The sequence below is a fragment of the Myotis nattereri genome (assembly GCF_964212035.1).
Source record: "Myotis nattereri genome assembly, chromosome: 1".
Lineage (NCBI taxonomy): Eukaryota > Metazoa > Chordata > Mammalia > Chiroptera > Vespertilionidae > Myotis > Myotis nattereri.
This window is the reverse complement of record NC_138075.1, coordinates 2,726,282-2,745,801: the sequence shown is the minus strand read 5'-3', so window position 1 is coordinate 2,745,801 and position 19,520 is coordinate 2,726,282. Positions and strand designations below refer to the sequence as shown.

The 19,520-nt window shown below is 64.3% G+C and overlaps 2 protein-coding genes across 3 annotated transcripts in view; one reads left to right on the top strand and one right to left on the bottom strand.

The window, feature by feature from the left end:
• Positions 1 to 925: 925 nt before the first annotated feature.
• On the top strand, positions 926 to 8,282 carry AMN (amnion associated transmembrane protein). 2 transcript variants are annotated; one of them, XM_081107124.1, is made up of 12 exons: positions 934 to 1,025; positions 1,648 to 1,766; positions 1,874 to 1,918; positions 5,822 to 5,909; positions 6,141 to 6,358; positions 6,492 to 6,629; positions 6,736 to 6,844; positions 6,936 to 7,018; positions 7,209 to 7,383; positions 7,459 to 7,636; positions 7,910 to 7,982; positions 8,058 to 8,282. In XM_081107124.1, the coding sequence occupies exons 1-12, from the start codon at positions 974 to 976 to the stop codon at positions 8,145 to 8,147; spliced, it is 1,368 nt and encodes a 455-aa protein (XP_080963250.1). In that variant the 5' UTR covers positions 934 to 973; the 3' UTR covers positions 8,148 to 8,282. The 2 variants fall into 2 exon arrangements, with proteins under 2 accessions (XP_080963249.1, XP_080963250.1); XM_081107123.1 differs by having other exon boundaries at positions 926 to 1,025; positions 7,910 to 8,267.
• A 1,759-nt stretch (positions 8,283 to 10,041) lies between these two features.
• The window catches only part of CDC42BPB (CDC42 binding protein kinase beta), a gene marked incomplete at its 5' end in the record, with an annotated part of 86,357 nt that continues 76,878 nt past the window's right edge, over positions 10,042 to 19,520 (bottom strand). The window contains 10 exons of the mRNA XM_081086010.1: positions 10,042 to 11,247; positions 14,014 to 14,084; positions 14,156 to 14,261; positions 14,736 to 14,853; positions 14,960 to 15,077; positions 15,174 to 15,258; positions 15,339 to 15,436; positions 17,503 to 18,099; positions 18,373 to 18,435; positions 18,569 to 18,785. Of these exons, the coding sequence (XP_080942136.1) occupies positions 11,116 to 11,247; positions 14,014 to 14,084; positions 14,156 to 14,261; positions 14,736 to 14,853; positions 14,960 to 15,077; positions 15,174 to 15,258; positions 15,339 to 15,436; positions 17,503 to 18,099; positions 18,373 to 18,435; positions 18,569 to 18,785 (1,605 nt within the window). The 3' untranslated portion in view covers positions 10,042 to 11,115. The remainder of the gene's footprint in view (positions 11,248 to 14,013; positions 14,085 to 14,155; positions 14,262 to 14,735; positions 14,854 to 14,959; positions 15,078 to 15,173; positions 15,259 to 15,338; positions 15,437 to 17,502; positions 18,100 to 18,372; positions 18,436 to 18,568; positions 18,786 to 19,520) is intronic.

The following is a 19,520-nucleotide window of genomic DNA, read 5'->3' as shown; positions in this document are numbered from 1 at the left end:
CCCTCAATCCATCATCACCATTCGATCGCCTCTACCATCCAAAACCCGCGGCCTTTCTCACTCCACCCATCTCACCCAGCCACCCAGCCAGCATCCATATACACCGTCTCTGCACACCCATCTGCACACAGGCCACGCCTGCACTTTCTCTCTCACCCATCACCTGTCCACTTATCCAATCGCCATTCTTTTTTTTTTCCTTTTAATATATTTTATTGATTTTTTACAGAGAGGAAGGGAGAGAGATAGCGAGTTACGATGAGAGAGAAACATCGATCAGCTGCCTCCTGCACACCTCCTACTGGGGATATGCCCGCAACCCAGGTACATGCCCTTGACCGGAATCGAACCTGGGACCTTTCAGTTCGCAGGCCGACGCTCTATCCACTGAGCCAAACCGGTTTCCGGCCCAATCGCCATTCTTATCCTACCTTTCATCTACCCCCTCCCCTCTCCACCCACCACCCACCCTCCATCACCCACCTCCCCTGCACCCACCCCTCCATCCCCACCCAACATCCGCCCCATCACCAACCGCTCATTCCTTCCTTCACTGGCTCACGATTTCCCATCCATCCATCCATCGCCCTCGTCTGTAACCGGCACAGCACCCTCCGCCACGCCCCGTGCTCGCCCTGCCGCCATCAGCGGGGCCACAGCCCGCCCGCCGGGAGGCAGGAGGGCCCGCCCGGGGGAGTGGACACCAGCCCCCCAGGGGGGCGGACTTCCGCCTTCCGCCTTCACACCCGGGCAGCGAGGGGGAGCCCCAGGTCTTCTCCCCCAGCACACCCACTTCATGGGCAGGGGGGCGGAACGTGGGGGAAGAGGCCGCGGGCCCTCGGAGGAACCGGACGCGGCCCGGGCGGCAGGTGAATGAGTAACCGCCCGGCGGCCCCGCCCACCCCGCCCGCCCGGTCACGTGGCCCCGCGGGCAAAGTCCTGGGCGCCGGGCGGAGCGGGCGCGAGGGGCGCGATGGGCGCGAGGGGCGCGCTGGGCCGGCTGCTGCTGGGGCTGCAGCTCTGCGGTAAGCGGGCGCGCTGGGGCCGCGCGGCTCCCGGCCCGAGGGCCCGGGTCCCGGGGGCGGGCGGCTCCGTCCCAGCAGCCGGCCCCGCAGGTGGCGGGGGGACGAGGAGCCCGGCCAGACCCACCCGCCCGCCCTGGCGCCGCCCTCATCCCCGCGGAAAGCGGTGGCCGCGCACGGGAGTCCGCGGGGTTCCGCCGCTGCCTCGGTTTCTCCTCCCGAGGCGCCGCTGACCTCCCCTTCGGGCCCGCCCACCGCCGGGAGCTGAGGCACGCAGCTCCGCTGCCCCGTCTCAGTCCCGGCTCCCGCCCGCCCTTCCTGCCGCCCCTTCTCCTCCGCCGGCCCTCGGTGTCCCGGTCCCCCCCGCCGGGTCCTCTGCTCCGGCTCCGGCCAAACGGGGGCGGGCGTCCTGGAGGAGGGCACGGTTGAGCGGGCTCTGCAGAGCCAATAGGAGCTCCTCAGGGCGGGGCGGGTTCCCGCGGGGCCCCCTCGGTGCCAGGCTGTGGGCCCCGTGTCGCCGCCGCGCCTCACCAGGGAGGTCGTCCCCCCCGCATCCCCGGACGGGAAGTCTGGGGGGGCCCCGCAGGCCAGCGGCGCGGGGAGCACTCAGCCTCCGCCTCCCCAGCGCTGACCAGGGCCGCCTACAAAATCTGGGTCCCCAACACCGACTTCGACAATGCGGACAACTGGAGCCAGAACCGGACCCCCTGCGCAGGCGCCGCCGTGGAGTTCCCGGCGGACAAGGTGCCTGGGCCCAACCGGGAGGAGGCTCGGACCTTGGGTCCCGCGTGGTCCGGGGGGTGTCGGCCCAGTGGGCCCGCCGCTGAGGCCGCTTCTCCTTCTTCCCGCAGATGGTGTCAGTCCTGGTGCGAGGAGGTCACAGCGTCTCGGACATGGTGAGGGGGGCGGGGCTGAGACGTGGGGGCGGAGCTAGGACATGGGGGCGGGGCTGAGACGTGGGAGCGGAGCTAGGACATGGGGGCGGGGCTGGGGTGTGGGGGCGGGGCTAGGACATGGGGGCGGGGCTGGGGTGTGGGGGCGGGGCTAGGGCATGGGGGCGGGGCTGAGACAGGGATCCTTGCAGCCTCATCGGCCTTGGGGGGTGGGAACAGTCAGGGGCTAAGGGACAGGGGCGATGGCCCAGGAGTCCCCGTGGGAGGTGGAGGGACCTCCCACCCTGGCTGGACGGCCCTCCACAGCGCTCAGCCCTCCCCTCCCCCCCCACACACACACCGGGTTTAATGTGTGTTCCTCAGGTTGGAAGCCTCTCCCTGTGACTTTTTTCCTCCTGGGCCCCTTGCCCCTCCCGTTTCTACCCTTTGCCCAGTCTGCTGTCGGGTTTGGTACAAAAACTATCCAGTTGTAGAAATTCTGTCCCACTGCTAGTTTGCTAGCAGTTTGAAAAATTAAAGCTGATTTGAGAGCGAGAAACATGGATTTGCTGTCCCGCCTTCATTGGTGGCTGCTTGTGTGTGCCCTGACCGGGACCAAGCCACAGCCTTGGCCTGCGGGGTGACGCTCTCACCAATGCGCTGCGGCCAGAGCGAGTTTGCTAGCAGTGTGTAGCAATCACAAGCAGGTTGTTGGCTTTTTCGGGTTTCTCCTGCGTCGATGAGATGTGACTTCTCTCCCCTCCGTTATCTGGCCTGTTGGTGAGGTCTTCTGAGGCTGAGCCGCCCTTGCAAGACTGTCCTCCCGCTGGGCGCAAGTGCCACCTCTTCAAACGCGCCCAGACTGACTCGCCCAGCACAAGGCTCTCACTGCCACCTGCTGGGGCACCAGCATACACACCCACCAGCGCGAGGTCCCAGGCTGCCTTCCCGCGTTCCTGGGGCATGAACACTTTGAACACCATGTATTTGTATTTTTTAATGTTTTTAATGATTTTTAGAGAGAGAGGAAGGGTAAGGGAGAGAGAGAAACATCAAAGAGAGATCAACATCCACATCCATTAGCTGTCTCCTGCACACCCAGCCGCGCCAGTGACGCCGTGACCCTACTGAGGGTCTAGCCCGCAACCTGGGCACATGCCCTGACTGGGGAATCGAACCGGTGATGGAGCCGGGGACGTCTTGGTGCATGAGTTGATGCTCAACCACTGAGCAACACGGGCTGGGCTGAACACCATGTATTTTCAAAACACACTGTTGCTGTTAGTGAACTAGTACTTTATTTAGGACGTCTGCATGTCCGTTGTGAGTAAATGGGCCTGCACTTTTTCTTATCTTGGAATGTCCTTCTTCTGGTTTGGGAACTGAGATCACCCCGGCCTCATAAAATGGACTGGGCAGTTCCCAGTCCTCCTTTCTGTTTCCCATAACCATTTCTGTAAGAAGGAATCACTGAGAGTTTGGTATACTTTGCCTGTAAAAACGTGTGGACTGGTATTTTGAAAATAGGAGGTCTGTGGCCAACATTTTAATATCTTTCATCCTTGCTAGCCTGTTCAGATTCTCTGTTGGTTGTTGTGTCAATTTTGATGTTTTAAACGTTTCTAGAAATGGATAGACTTCATGTTAAGTTTGTGGTCCTTTGATTTCTCAAGCTTTTCACTATCCGTTTCTTCCCTTGCCACGTGAGCTCTGCAGTGCATGCCACTCCTTCGGCCTCCCCCTTCCCCATCACATTTCAGTCCCAGCTTTTAAAAAACTTAAAAAGATAATGATACGCATTACCAATGTATCTCACCCCCACTTCCCATCTCTTCAGCCCTGGGCCCCTCCCACTCTCCTTCCCCAGCCTGTCGTCAGGACAGGTCCCCGTGTTGCAACCTTCTGATGTCTTTTAGGCCTGAGGGCACTTTTTTATGCTCTAGCATTTGAATGGGAGTTTGTCTGGATATAAAATTCTAGATGAAAAGTTCTTTTCCTATCTATCTATCTATCTATCTATCTATCATCTATCTATCTATCTATCTATCTATCTATCTATCTAGCTAAAGAAGTAATATGCAAATGAGGTCAGGACTCTGTAATGGTCACGACCAGCTCAGGAGGAGGAGCCGGGTGCGGCCCGGAGCCTGAACGATCAACACAGGGGAGCGCCTGCTCCAAGCCTCTGTGGCGTGCCTGGGGGCAGGTCCCCAGCGAAAACACACACACACACTGCTCCTGCTCTGAGCCTCCATGGCCAGACTGCAGCTTAGGGCCGCTCCCCATGGGGAGTGGGCCTAAGCCGTCAGTAGGACATCCCCTGTGGGCTCCTGGACTGTGAGAGGAGGCAGGCTGGGCTGAGGGACCCCCCACCCCAGTGCATGAATTTCATGCACTGGGCCTCTAGTCTATAATAATAAAAGCATAATATGCTAATTAGACCAATGACCTTCTGGACGAAGCTGGGGCTGCAAGGGAAGCCTGGGTCCCGATGCCAGAGAGAAGCCGGTGCTGGCAGCTGGGGGAAGGGAGGCCTACGCTTGCACGAATTTCATGCATCGGGCCTCTAGTATATATGAAATATTATTCGATTGGCTTTTTGAATCCATTGTTGTTGCTGAGAAACTGATTTCTGAATTTTTTTCTTTCCCTGTGACCTGGTCTTTCTCTCTGAAGCTTCTAGGATGTCCTGTGTCTTTGGGCCCAGCCTGCTGCCCCGTGTCTGGGTGTGACTTTCCTTAGGTCCTGTAGGCTGTCCATGAGGCCTTTCCATCTGGTTTCTTTCTTCAAATCTGCAAGTCACCTTTGCTGTTTCTTCAAACATTCTCTCTCCTCCCCCACCCCTTGGATCTGAATTTGACACTTCAATCTGGACCCTCCCATCTCTCCTGGAAGGTGAAGGGGAGTCCATGGGAAGAGCCTGGAGGCCCAGCGTTATCCCTGAGTGGGAGCTTGTCCTGATTGGGGGGGCGGGTTCTCTCTCAGGCCTTCACTGCTGCCTTCTGGAAAGTTCCTTGGCATCAGGCTCAGGTTGCCTGGTGTTTGTTCTCCAGCTGCATGGAGACTCATGTTTCTCTCACCTGTTGCGCTCTTCCTTTCAAGTATCATGTTTTCCACAGTTTATACTTTCCCTTTGGTTCTTTACAAAAGTGAGTGGCCCCTGCCCTGGAGGCCGGAGGCTGCCAAGCCGGCCTGCTCCAGGCTCCCCCTGGGCTGTGGGCGGGGTTGGCTTGCTGCACCCTCAGGAGTGGAGGTAGTTGGCCTGGGACCTCACATTCGCGCCCCTCGGGGTGTCAGCTTCCCAGTGGGTGCCTGGGAACAGCTGAAGAGCAGGCCTGCCCAGCAAGTGGGGGCCGGAGGCTGGGCCCTGGGCCGCAGCCCAACCCCCAGGAGGGTCAACAGGAGGAGGGGCAGGATCCTGGGGCTCGGAAGGGAGAGGGAGGGGCCGGTCGGTCCTTTGGCTCCTGGCCTTCCCGCAGCGGCATTTCCTCCGACACCTGAGGCCTGGGCTGTAGGTGAATGTTCCGGTGAACGGGCTGCCACAGTGGAGCCAGAGGGGACTCCAAGGCCGCCCCTGGCACCCCTTCCCTCCCTCACAGCGTCCAGGGGGGCCTTTAGACTTCCCAGCACGTGGGTGCTTGGAACCCACGAGCCCTTGGCTTGTGCAGTTCCTCAGGGGTGACGGGTGAGGCAGTGGCCCTGGCTAATGTCACCCCAAACACTCCGTGCTCCCAGGTCTCAGGGTAGCTGGGCTCCTGGGCCCGCGGCCCTGCCCCTCGGGGTCTGCGACTCGGCCAGGGCGGGGAGCCCCCAGGCCTGCCTCGCCGGCCCGCTCCTCGGCCTGGGACACGGTGCGGGGTGGGCGCCCACGAGGGTCCTCTGGAGCCTGGGCCGCCACGTGTCCTTCCTCAGCGGCGCTTCTTGCAGCTCCTGCCCCTGGACGGGGAGTTCGTCCTGGCCGCGGGGGCAGGATTCAGTGCCGCGGACACCAGCGTCAACCCGGACTGCGGCCCCGGTGAGGCCCCGGCTGCAGCGGCATCTGGGGGAGGGGCCAGGCAGAGGGCGTTGTCCCGAGGGGGCGTCCCAATTGGGGGCGTGGCCTGGTTGGGGCGTGTCTGGGGGCGGGGCTTGATCAGAGGGCGTTGTCAGATGGGTCGTCCCGGTGGGGGCGTGGCCTGACTGGGGCGGGGTCTGCGCGGAGGGCGCGTCCCCCGCGGACCTTTGGGACACGTGTCCCCTGGTGCAGGCGCCCCCGCGCGCTTCCTCGACCCCGACCGCTTCTCGTGGCACGACCCGCGCCTGTGGCGCTCGGGGGACGCGGCGCGCGGCCTCTTCTCACTGGACGTCGAGCGCGTGCCCTGCCGCCACGATGACGTGGTCTTCCCGCCGGACTCCTCCTTCCGGGTGGGCCTCGGCCCGGGCGCCCGCGCCCTGCGTGTGGGCAGCGTCTGGGCTCTGGGCCAGGTGAGGGGCCGTGCGGGGCGGGACTCGGGCTCCTCCCCCGGCGCCCCCACCCCCGCGGTCTGGACACGCGTCCCGAGCGCTCAGCCGCTGTCGCTTCCTCGGCCTGTGACTCCGCTGTGACCTGGCCCCGCAGAAGTTCACAAGCGACGAGGACCTGGCTGGCTTTCTGGCGTCCCGCGCCGGCCGCCTGCGCTTTCACGGGCCGGGCGCGCTGAGCGTGCGCCCCGAGACCTGCGCCGCCCCGTCGGGCTGCGTCTGCGGCAACGCCGAGGTGAGGGCGCCCACGGCGGCGAGGGCTCCGCGCGGGGGGAGGCTGGCGCTGGGACAGGGCTGCCCCGCGCCTCGCCCTGCGCGCTGAGCCGGCTTCCCGCCTGCAGGTGCAGCCCTGGGTCTGCGCGGCCCTGCTCCGGCCCTCGGGCGGCCACTGTCCGCCGGCCGCCTGCCGCGACGCGCTCCGGCCCGAGGGGCAATGCTGCGCCCTCTGCGGTGAGCGCCCCTGCTCGGCCCCTGCGCGCTGGGCGGCTGGGCCACCCCGTGGGTCCCGGGCGCCGCGCCGACCCCTGCTCCCCTGTTGCAGGAGCCATCGTGTCGCTGACCCACGGCCCTGCCTTTGACCTGGCGCGGTACCGGGCGCGGCTGCTGAGCGACTTCCTGACCTTGGTAATGGCGCTCCTGCCCCGCCTGGCACCTCCCCTGTCGGGGACCCTGGAGCCCGCTCCACCTCCTCATGGGCGCGCCCACGCTTCGCACCCCCGGGCACCATTCCCCCCCCCCGTCCTCCCGCCCCCCCCCCCGCGTCCCCGCAGGTCCCAGGGGCGCAGTTCCCGGGCCAACCCTGTGCCCTCCCCAGCCCCAGTACCAGGCGCTGCAGGTGGCCGTGTCCAAGGTGCCACGCCCGCCCCAGCCCCGCGAGGCCCCGGGCGAGGCCGACACGGAGATCCAGGTGGTGCTGGCGGAGCCCGGGCCCGAGACGGGCGGCGCGGGGCGGCTGGCCCGGGCCCTCCTGGCGGACGTCGCGGAGCACGGTAAGCGCGGCCCGGCCCAGCTCCGTCCCCGTGCCCGCCCGCCCGGGAGAGACTGAGCCCGGCTCTCCGTGGCAGGGGAGGCCCTCGGGATCTTGTCAGCGACCTTCCGGGAGTCGGGCGCGCCCGTCGGGGACGGTTTGCACCGACCGGGGTTGCGCGTGGGGCTCGCGAGCGGCTTAGCAGCTGCGCTGTTCCTGTTGCTATTGGTGCTGCCGGCAGGGGCGCTGTTGCTGCACCGCGCGGGGAAGCTCAGGTACGCGGGGCGGGGCGGGGGCTCGGGTGCGCGGGGCGGGGCGGAGGGCTCGAGTACGCGGGGCGGGGGCGGAGGGCTCGGGTGCGCGGGGCGGGGGCGGAGGGCTCGGGTGCGCGGGGCGGGGCGGAGGGCTCGAGTACGCGGGGCGGGGGCGGAGGGCTCGGGTGCGCGGGGCGGGGGCGGAGGGCTCGGGTGCGCGCCGGGGGGGTGGGGGGATAGCCGGGAGGGGGAGGGGGTTCAGGTTCGCGGGGCTCAAGGGGTTCCCACCTGTAGGTGGAGGAGGCGCGAGGAGACGCCCTTGGGCTTCCACAACCCGGTGTTCGACGTGGCAGGCTCCGTGCAGCAGGTGCGTGGCCGGGGGCTGGGGGTGGGCCTCCCCGTGGCCGGCTCCACGCCCGACGGCCTGACTGCGCCCCCGCAGCCCCCGGCACCTGCACCCACGGCCGCCGAGAGCACCAGCCAGAGCTACTTCGTCAACCCGCTGTTCAGTGCGACCGAGACGGACGCCTGAGGGGCCGGGCGGCCTGACCTGCCCTCGCCCCGCCTCGCCCATGGCCCATGCGGGTCACAGCCTCGGGGTGCTCGCCTCTTGCCAGCCCCCTGGGGCGCCGCCAATAAAGGGGTTTCCTGCGCCCGCTTCCGTGGATACACCGCTGCGTCCCCGGGCTGCTGGGAGCTGGGAGGGCCGCGGGCGCCCTCCGTGGTGCCGCCAGGACGCAAGGAGGGTCCTCAGCGCTGGCCACGGGCCGCCTGGCCACCGCCAAGGGCAGTGAACGGCCTGCAGGCCCGAGGCTGCCTGTCGGCTGATGGCGCCCAGGAGGAGGCGGGTTTGCCCTGATGCCGAGGACCCGGGAGGGGCAGGGCACCCGAGACCCCCGTGTCCCTTCCAGTGGCTGTGCAGGAACAGGGGGCAGGGGCAGCTGTGGGGGGGAGCTGTGTCTGTCGCAGCCAGGCCTTGCCCTCCCCATTCTGAGGGCGGTTCTGGGGACATCCCCCCAAACACACACACACACACCCCGGTCGCAGAAGAAAACCACTCGGCTGCCTGTGTGTGAACTTGCACCACAAGTGGTCTAGCACCTGGATCCACACACACCACCCTGACCTCCTGTGGCGACATCACACCAGGGGCCAGGATCTACACCCTAACTCTCATCCTAACCCAGGTCCAACCCTAACCCTAATTCTAACCCTAACCCTAACCTAGGTCCAATCCTAACCTTATCCCTAACCCTAACCCTAACCAGGGTACAACCCTAAAGCTACCCCTAACCCAGGGCCAACCCTAACCCTAGCCCTAATCCTAACCCAGGCCAAATCCTAACTCTATTCCTAACCCTAACCCAGGGCCAACCCTAACCCTAATCCTAACCCTAACCCAGGTCAAATCCTAACCCTATTCCTAACCATAGCCCTAATCCTAATCCTAACCCAGGTCAAATCCTAACCCTATTCCCAACCCTAATCCAGGTCCAACCCCAACCCTAACACAGGTTCAACTCTAACCGTATCCCTAACCCTAACCCAGGTCCAATCCTAACCATATCCCTAACCCTAACCCAAACCCAGAGCTAACCCTAATGTAAACCCTAACACAGGTCCAACCCTAACCATAACCCTAATCCTAGTGCAGGTCCAACCCTAATGCAAACCCTAAAACAGGTCCAACCATAACCCTAATCCTAACGCGGATCCAACCCTAACACCCCTAACTCTAGCCCTCCTGGCAGGGCTCCCTTCCCCAGCTGCTTGCTTCGGGCTGGGGGGACTGCAGTCTGCTCCCTGGGAGGGCAGGGCCATGGGACTGGCCCAGACAGTGGGAGCTGACAGGGTGTGAACCCCCTGGGGCAGAACTCTGCAGCCAGAGCTCCTACAACTTCTGCAATTCCTTCCCCACTGTGGCCATGGAGCCCCCCCAGTGGGAGCCCCCCAGTGCGTAGGGCCTCAGTGCTAAGTGACACGCCTGGAGGCGCTGGCCTCGCTGGGGGACAAGATGGGAGCTCTAGCCATCTCTAGGCTGGGCACTGGCTGGCTTGGCGCTGCCTCTGGCAGATCCGGTCACTGCCCCGTCACCGAACTCCCGGGGGCTCTGCAGGGCACACCCCCCAACCCACCAGGCGCGCCCTGCCCTGAGGGAAACAGACCCTCTTGGGCCAGAGTCGATGTGGTCACCACCCCAGCCTGTCCCCCAGCATCGAGGGGCCAGCGCCTGCGGGTGGACAGGATTCTCTGCTGTTCTGGGCCGGGAGCCACCTGCCTGGCGCCGCTTCCCCCAAGAGGTCCCCGACCGCCTGGCAGGCGAGGTCCCTTCCGGCCAGTCCTGCCCCACGGCACGGGAATGGCAGAGGGCGCTTTCCCAGCACCGGCACTGCCGGGGGCGCCTGGACACTCAGACAAACGGTGGGAACTTTACAACTGCTGTCTTCTGCTTTATTGACAGGTAAATTGTTCAAAATGTTCTCACGGTGATTCAATAATTACAAAGACTCCGACTTACATTAAAAAAGTAAAAACCAGAACCCCCAGCAGGTGCCAGCCCCAGCAGAGGCCCAGGGGTGGGTGGCGGGCAGCTGCTGGGTTGGTGCCCACGGGCCCGCTGGAGCCGCGCACTGTGCCGCCTCAGGAAGTGCTCGCCGTCAACAGCATCCCAGGAGCTGCCGGGCAGCGGGGAGCAGCGTCCTGGCTGAGACGCGCTGTGCACTGGCCAGGGACTCGACCTCTCCCGGGACGGCCACAGACCTGGCTACGCACGCGACACGGGGAGGTGAGCGTGAAAAAAGGCCGGGGAGGACGATGTGCAGAGGGCGTCTAAGGGCCCCACAGGTGCTAACCCGGCTCCGTGGGGAGTCCGGGCGGGTGGGCGGGGCCTGGCTGCACCAGGACACCTGCTCCATGGAGGCGGGAGCTGGGAAGAGTGGATAACAGCACAGCCGACTTCACAGTAGTAGGTACTGGTGACTTGTGGTTGTGACCGGGAAGGGACTCACACACAGGGGACCAGGCTGGGCGGTGTCCCTCACAGGCCTGTGTCCATGGTCCAAGGTCAGCAGCAAGACTTCTGCAGCAGACGATGCAACGGCTAGTGAACGGAAGGCCTGGCCAGCTTCCGTGCTCCTGTCCTCAGGACTAGACGCTGGATGACATGGCTTCCTACCTTCTCCAGCTCCAGGACGGCGCTGGGGAGGAGCAGGCGGTCGGGCCGAGCTGCCTGCCTCCCAAGCAGAGCGCCAGGGCTGCGGGGTCTGAGCGGCAGCCTTGCGGGCCCGGCACCTTCCCACCCGTCTGGTGGGGACGAAGGGTCAGGTGCACGGCCCTGAGCAGCGTGGCATGAACGGTCACGTTACAATAGAGTTTTCTGGTCTCATCTACAAGTCATTCTGCATCTCCGTGGACAACACTAGGGGTCAGCTCAGTCTTGGCACTGGCATCGGAGCCATGTGGCTCCTGGGCCCGTGGTGACGAGGTGGTGGCCGGTGGCTTCAGGCGTCGTAGGCCGGCGGCTCCAGGCCTTCAAGGGGGAGCTGGCTCCTGTGGGGGGAGGTGGGGCTTGGGGGGCCGCTGGGGTTGGAGCTGTTGGAAGGAGTTGAGTGTTTGGTGGAATCGGAATCCGGCTGTTAACACAAAGGGACAACGTGAGAAGCATCGCCCAGGGCCTGCGCAGTGGGAGCCCAGCCCGACGGGGTGTCTGTGGGGGCACCTGCTCTCTCCTTTCCTGTGATGAGCACACGCTGATGAGATCAGGAACCAAGCCGGGCCCCACAATGACAGTAATTAAGGCGGCAAAGGGGGCGCCCCGCACAGTGAGACACGGACGCCATGGTCGCCAATCCCAGACACGACACTCTCGTGCTGCATGCTCCAGGAAGAGAGGAGAGGCCTTTCCCCACAGGGCGAAGGGCGACCATGAACCCCACAGCCAGCCCTGCACCGGAGGTGAACAGGCTGCCCGCTTCCCCGGCCGCTGCAACGCACGCAGGCGCCAGCCAGTGCACCGAGGCGAGAGAAAAGGCGCCAAGTGGGAAAGGAAGAGGCCACGCCGCCTGCTCCCAGGTGGCACGAGTCTGCGCACAGAAAACACGACCGCACACCAAGAGCTCCCGTGTCCTACACCAACGCGACAGCCTGAAACGGGAATTCAGGAAACAATCCATTGACAACAGCGTCCGACAGAACAAACAGCTCGGAGTCACTTCACCAAGGCCAGAGGGCTGGTCCCGGAAACCAGGAAATGCGGCTGCGAGACAGGCCGGTGATGAGAGGGCCTCCCGTGGCCGCGGCCGGAGACCACATGTTGTTGACACAGCAACTCCCTCGAGTGACCTACAGATTCAGCTCAATCTGACTGCGATTCCACTGTCCCGCCCACCCCCCCCGAAATGGAAAAGCCAATCCAAGTTCCTATGCAACTGTGAGGGCCCAGAATAGCCAAAACCATATTGAGTGAGAAAAGCTGGAGAACTCCCACTCCCCAAACTTATTATTTCAAAAGCAACTCATCAAAACGGGGGGTGCTGACATCAAGACAGGAGGAGCCCCGAGAGCCCAAGAGACACACACCTGCAGCCAGTGTCAGTGCCGAAGGCACCCCCACCACTCAACCGGGAAGAACAGCCGCTTCTCCACACAGTGCGGGGCCCCCACAGGAAGGAGCTGACCTCTGCCTCACGCGCCTGCAAGCGAACGTCAGGGGACCCATGCGCTGAGCACAGGCCGACCCACAAAACCGTAGGAGGAAACGGTAAGTGCTCATGACTGCGGACGTGGCAACGGGTCTAAGTTCTGACATCGAAAGCATAAGCACAAAGACTGGACTCCATCAGAACTGGAAACGGTGCATGAACGAGAGGACGTGACCAGGAGGGTGAGGACCACCCACAGGACGGGAGGAAACATCCGCAAGCCACACAGCGACGGGGCCTGGTATCCAGAGAGAAAGAACTCTCGCAAACCAACAAAAAGACAAACAGCCCATGAGAGACGCAGAAAGGACTTGAAGACGTTGCTCCAGAAGCATACGAACGGCCCAGCAACCAGTCACCACTCGGGAAGCGCACACCCAGGCTAAGGGGACTCCGCGTTACACCTGCTGGGACGGCTGCTGAGAAAAGGGGGGCCACGCGCCTTGGTAAGAAGCAGAGAACTTCCCCACGTGCCCTGCGGGGGGGGGGGGGGGGTGGGTAACAGGGGCGGCTGCTATGGCAAATCGTCATCATGTGACCCGGCCATTCCACTCCCAGGGCCACACCCCAAACTGAAGACAGCACTCAAACAAGTCGTGCACACACGTTCACAGCAGCCATCCGTGGCCAAGGACTCCTAAATGTGTGCTCATCCTGGGGGCTGTTCGCACTAAGGAGCAGGCCGCAGACGCTCAGGCCGCAGCATGAAGACCGGACACGGTGATGCTAAGGGAAGCAGTCATAGCTGCCCCACCGTGTGATCCCGACACGAAATGCCCAGAACAGGCCCCAGCGACAGGCGGTGGCCATGGGCCGGGCAGGGCAGGCGGTGGGAGAGGCTGCCTTGTCGGGTGACGGAAATGCTCTGACTAGTCACAGCACTGTGAACCTACTGAACAGCCACTCCCCAAGCCATTCCTTTCTGCGAATTTCACTTCAATTTAAAAGAACCAGGTCAGAGCAGGACAAACAGGGGCCGTGCGCCACTGAGGACACCACTGTCTGTGAAGCCTCCAGCTCCGGGCCCAACGTGGATCAAGACAAACCCACCAGCAGCCCCTAGAGAACACGGGTCAGCCACGTGAAGGGCGGCCGGGGCTGTCCCAGGCAGGAGACGCAGGCGGCGGTAGCCAGATGCCGCGTAGCCGCCGGCCCTGCACCAGAGGAGGGTGTGGGGAGGACGCGGGACACAGAACTCAGGGCCAGCTCGCCATCGATCCACTCAGGTAAAGGCCTCGATGTGTGCAACCTGCCCCTCCAGTTCAGCACGTGCGTCCCTGAACTCTGACCTCGCGGCCATCAGGGGGAGGGAGAGGCCGAGGGAAGGCTCTCCAAGACCAGGGGCTGCCTGAGTTAGAGACAGAACCATCTGTGCCAGCCAAGCCGTGAGAGTCCAGAGGGAAGAGCGGGCTGGGCCTCTCTCAGGAAGGCGGCCAGGACTCGGCCACCGGTGCCGGCCCCACCCCAGCGGCCCCTCCGGCCTGTGGTCTCGGCAGCATCTCCACTGGCTGGGCTGCCGGCTGGGGCAGGGGCTGCTCTTCCTTCCGTGGGCAGTGATGCAGCTGCCCCTGCCCCTCCCCTGAAACTACCCCTGGGCCACGTGGCTGCTCAAGGGAGACGAAGCCTGTTTCCCCAAGAACGGCAGCGTGGGGCTTGGGTTCTGCTCCGCGTGGGCCGCGTCCACGTCAGCAGCCTTACCTCCTTGTCAAAGTCCTGGTCGGGATCGGACATGCTCCGCAGAGGCGCTGCCAAGCCGGGCTCGGACCCACCTGGGGCACAAGGAGGCGTCACTCAGGGAAAGGAGCCGCAGCCCCAGGCCCCGCCCCGGGCGCCCCGGTACCTGACGACGGCCACGAGATGTAGGGCTTGTTCCTGGGCGGGGGCTGCCGGGCCAGGCTGGTGGGAGTGGGGCCGGGCCGCTCCTCCTGGGCCGGGGGCACCGCGCTCTGAGCAGAGAAAACAGCAGGTGAGCACGGGGCACCAGCTGAGCAGCGGGTGGGCCAACTGGGAAGCCTGCAGGGCGACCAGAGCCGGGCTGGGCCCTCCATGAGGAAAACGGCCGGGAAAGCTCTGCAGTGACGCCAGCTAAGCTCTGAGCTAAGAGTCAGCAACTGTGATCTTAGACCACATTGAATCCTACAGAAAACCCATCGTTTTTAGAGTGAAGAGAAAAAAAATGTTACCTGCTCACAGTGAAGTGTTATTTAGAAACCATTTTTGACAGCCAGTTCTGTCATGAAACATTAATAGTCACGGAGCAAATTACGTGGCCCCGGCCAGGGCTGCAGCGAACGGCGCTGGCTCACCGCCCGAGGCTGGGCCCGGAGCTCCGGGTCTGCTCAGACCAGAGTGAAGAAAGGCCGGCAGTATGGGGGGCCCCCTGCGGCAGGAGGGGACGGGAGCATGCCCCCAGGACTCACCAGAGGCAGGTCCATGAGCACCTGCATCCCGTCGCCCGGGCCCATGTGGGCCACGTGGTTGAAGTTGGTCGGGTTGGAGATCATCCTGGATCTCAGTTCTGGGTCTCTAAGCATCTCCCTGGGGAAGAAGGCATTTTGGGATTCACGACCGTGAGCAGTCCTCGGGCTCTGCCCTGACCGCCCACGGCATGGCCGCCCCCGGCACGGCCGGGCCCCGCCCTCACCGCCGCTGCTGCAGCCTCTCCTCCTCCGGCACCTTGAAGACGAACCGCCTCTTGCTCCGGGTCCGCAGCATCTGCTTCCGGCTGTTGTCCGAGGTGTCGGGCACGTTGAGCACGGTTCCTGCAGGAGGGAGGGTGACCGCGGTCACGGCAGCCCCCAGGCCGGGCAGGTCAGAGGGCGGACAGAGGGACGGCGGTCAGACGGCGGCTCACTCACCCGAGCACTTGCTCTTGAAGTAGATGAGGCGGGGAGGCTCACAGCTGAGCAGGTTGAGGGTGCCCTCCATGTTCAGCGGTCTGATCTGTTGGAAACCAGAGGGTCGGCAGCCGCACGCACAGCAGGGGGAGCCGCCCACGCCCTCCCCTCCGCCCCGGGCCTCACCCTCCGCAGGCCGATGGTCTGCACCCACTCCATGGTGCACACGTCGAAGACGTCCACCCCGTACTCGCTGTACACGGTGACGTGCGAGGGGCTGCAACCTGGCGCAGACAGAGCAGAGCACGGTGAGGGGCGGTGCGGCCGGGGCCTGGCGCCTTCCGCCTGAGGGCGGCGGCCAGGCCCATCCCCGGCCTCCAAAAGGTGCCGAGGGCCAGGCGGCCTCGGCCCAGGTGAGGGGCCGGCCAGACCCTGACCACGCCCACTCTAGGGCCTTCCCAGATTCAGACCAGCACGACCAGAGGTTCGTGCATCACCGCTGCTCTCGACTGAGGAGCAGGCAAAAGCCGCAGCACAAACGGTTTCTGAGTCAGCTTTCTTACACGGCTCCTGCAGAGCTGACACTCGAGGCTCCACACCCCGAAATTCAGGGAGGGCCAAATGGCCTGCCCTGTGAAGCAAACTCCTGTAGGAGTTGCCAAGGAGCCGGGGTTCTGGGTGAATATCCAGACATACAAGAACCACTGCTTAGCTCTGGGGGACGAGCCTGCCAGCCACACCCAGTGAGCACCGGGTCTGTGCAGAGCGAGTCCTCGGGAGGCGGGCATCCCTCCTGGCATCTGCTCCGACACCGAACTACTTTCCGGCAACGGCTCTTGCCCTGCTCAGAGTGACGCCAACCGTCAGGTGGCAGCTGAAAAACCCCCGTTGTTCCAAAGACACAAGCCAAGGCCTGTGGGCCCATCTGAAGTGTCAGGGTTTCCAGACAGCGGGGCGCCTGTCTGCTCCTCGCGCCCACTTGTGCGCTGAACGCTGCCCCGGCACCATGAGCGGCCGCACCACAGAGGCAGCCACAGGGCCCAGCTCCGGCTCCTGGCTCCCCACTAAGCTTCAGGGGGCAAGTCACTAACAGCAGGTGAGTCTAAGATGCTGCTGCTGTCTTCCTAGTGGACGGCACGACCAGCCTCCCTTCCAGCCCAAGGGAGTGAAACAGGGTCGGGCAGCAGGCAGGAGGCAGGACTGGGGGCCATCCACAAACGACCCGACCTCGAGGCCCGCGCACAGCCGGGCAGCCTCTCCTGTGACCACGTGGGGCTCCCTGCAGGGGCCAGGAGGTCTGTGGGGGACGAGGCGCTGCATGGAGGTGTTTGTCTTCACGGGAAAGGCACCGCTGTAGAATCTGACCACAGCCGCATGCTCCCACATCACCTGCCCATGGCCAGCCCGCAGAGATGGGACTGACGCCTCTGCACGGGACGGGGCGCTGAGCACACAGGGTGCCCAGCAGGGCGTGGCCAGGACTAGTGCACTAGCCCCCAGACTGGCTGAGCATCTGCGCTGTGCACAAGGGCGGAAACGAGACCACAGGTGGAGGCAGAACCGAATGCCAGGCCCAGCGTGTCCACCTGGAGCCTGGGCTTGGGGTCGCTTTTCCTTTCCTAGCAGAACAGCCCCGCTGAGCAGGGCCCCTGTAGTTCTGAGGCTGTTCCTACGTGGCGGCTTCCGTGGACACGGGGACGGCAGGGAAGGGGCGGGCGTGGCAGCAGGAGGCTCTGGCTGCTGCAGTCAGACACACACGTGAGCCCCAGGAGCCAACAGAGGCAGCGTACCCCATAGCTGGGGCTCCTGGTCCAACACCCCCGGGTTCTCTGCCAGCAACAAGGCAGACAAAGGCTGTACTTGTAGGTAATTGAGGAAAAACACGGCACCCGCCCCCCACCCGTAACCCCACTTCTGTTGCCCGTGACGGGTCCCATCACCCCCGATTCCCACCTGCCCGCCAGTGGTGGGCGCTAAGGGTTAGGGCCCTTGACAAGTTCAGATGGCGGGCTGGGCGTGAAGAGACCCACCGAGCCCCCCACACACGGGAAGCCACCTCAATCCCTGGACCAACTCGGCTCTTTCCAGAACAGCTCCTGCCTCTCAGGAAACCGCCTCCCAGAGGCCTCCACGGACAGGACAGCGCGTTTCTCCTGGCCGCGCCGAGCCCTGCAGCTGGGTGCTGCTACTGCGAGTTCATAAATGACTGCAGGCCCTCACAGCCGCCCGCCCTCCTGGCGCTCCCTAGCTGCCTGGCCGGGGAACCGGAGACGAACTGAAGCAAAACTGAACATGCTGACGGGCGTGAAGAGCAGCGACAGGGATAGGGCAACAGAAAACATATACATACTACAGGCAACAGGCACCGCAGGCCACATGAGCTCCTGCGTGCGCGACCTCCGGCCTTGTGGGTCCACGTACAGTCCCATGTGGCTGAAGCAAAGCAGGTACTCCTCGCTTTTGAGCTCCACAGCACAAAGGGCGTCAAAAGACTGCTGTGAGAGGAACGCAAGCGAGGGGTCATGGGGATTTACCAGCGGCAGGGCCTGCCCATCTCCCTGGAGGCTCAACAGAGAGAACCCCGAAGGGTAGCCAACACAGAGCTTGTCCTTGAGCACGGCCATGCACTGCACGCTGCCAGGGGCCGCGAGCTCCGTGACCTTCCTGTGGAAAGGCCGGGTCCGCAGGACCTCATAGCACAGGACCAGCCGCTTCACCGCCACCAGCAGGCAGGTGGCCGCGCTCTTCTTCAGCGTCGCCGTGGCGACGAGCTGGCAGCCCTTCGTTTCCGGAAGCTTGACGTCCACGTTGCTTTCTGTGCCGTCGAAGGCCGACCACGGGCAGAGGTGGACGTGGTGGTTCCGGCCGCAGAGGAGCGCGGCGACCTTCTCCTTGGGGGCGAGCTCGATCTGGTAGACTTTCTTGTAGTCAGCGACGCGGACGATCACTGCAGGGAGGGCGGGCGTGAGGCCGAGGCGGGGGGACCGCAGGGCCCACCCCTGCTCCCGGCGCTGCTCAGCACCCTCCACCCCTTCCCAGGCACCCAGGGCCCCATGTGCCCAACGTCACTGCTGTCGCAAGTAAGTGGTCTTAGCTGCGGCCTTCCCTCTCGTTACAAAGCTTCTGATGGGGGCGACGGACCCGCCCAGTGACGTTGTCTCCGCGCTCCCAAGTTCCCACGGCCGGCGCTGGGCCAGCACAGCGAACAGGCCGCACTCACCGTCACGGGTCACCTCGATGACGTAGAGCCCTTCTTCTAAGCCGACCACGATCCTGTCGCCATCTGTGAGGCAGAAGGAAGAGAACAGAAAGCACGTCAGCTGTGGGCCTGGCCTGTCCCTCCCCAGACACGGGAGCAACGGCTCTAATTGGAACGACGGTGAGGACAGCACGCGGTGCCTCGGAGGCGCACGCACCCAGCACGGCGGCCGCCAGCACGGCCTTGACGAGCGGCAGCGAGGAGTCGTAGGCCTCCTGCGGGACGTGCACCACCTGGTTGCGCAGGCGGTTCTTCTGCAGGATGGACTGCAGGCCTTCCAGAATCCCCACCCACTTCCTCTTCTCGTTCTCGTTCTCTGTCAGAATGAGCAGTGAGCTGGTCTTAGAAGGTGAACCTAAGAGAGAGGCCGTCACCTTCAGGGCAGAAAAGAAAACAGGAGAGTCGTAAGCCGGCAAGCACGGCACCGACGCCCGACCGCCCGACCGCCCGGCCGCCTGGCCCGGCCGCTGTCCGCCAGAGGGAGGAGCAGGAGGGCCAGGGGTTAAAGCTCGGCCGGCCCTGCTCCGAGGCCCCTCTGTGCTGTCCTCGGGACAGTAAGGGCGGCCAGCTCCCTGTCAGCTCAGTCGTCCTGCTCTTGCCCAATCTGGGGGGTCATGTCCATTCTAAGGTGCTTTCCTGAACGATCGTATTACACTAAAGAGGACCCTCGGAGCACGTGCACAGGCGACGGGCTCTCACACAGCCCAGGGCGCCTGCACAGGCCCGTGCGGCTGCAAGGACACGTTACATGCAGTGACGGCAAGTCTCTGCGCTGTACGAGGGGCTTTCTGAACAGAGACGAGCTCAACCAGAACTCCCGGGGAGGCACCTCTCAGCTCAGGGAGGGACCCCGCACGCCCCCTGCCAGCGAGTGCGCGGGAGCAGGGCTGCCAGCTGCTGTGTCGCTCCAGCTCCTGACCAGCAGGCAGGGAGGGAGGGAGGCCCGCCTGAGAGCGAGCACCGGCACAGAGCACTGCGATGGGGAGGGGAGGGAGGCCCGCCTGAGAGCGAGCACTGGCACAGAGCACTGCGATGGGGAGGGGAGGGAGGCCCGCCTGAGAGCTGCACCGGCACAGAGCACTGCGATGGGGAGGGGAGGGAGGCCCGCC

Bases quoted from the DNA above. Each gene is read 5' to 3' on its own strand.
- AMN (XM_081107123.1), top strand. From the start codon at position 974: ATGGGCGCGAGGGGCGCGCTGGGCCGGCTGCTGCTGGGGCTGCAGCTC. The intron at 1,026-1,647 runs GTAAGCGGGCGC...CCGCCTCCCCAG, and splicing joins GCTGGGGCTGCAGCTCTGCG to CGCTGACCAGGGCCGCCTAC. The intron at 7,384-7,458 runs GTAAGCGCGGCC...TCTCCGTGGCAG, and splicing joins GGCGGACGTCGCGGAGCACG to GGGAGGCCCTCGGGATCTTG.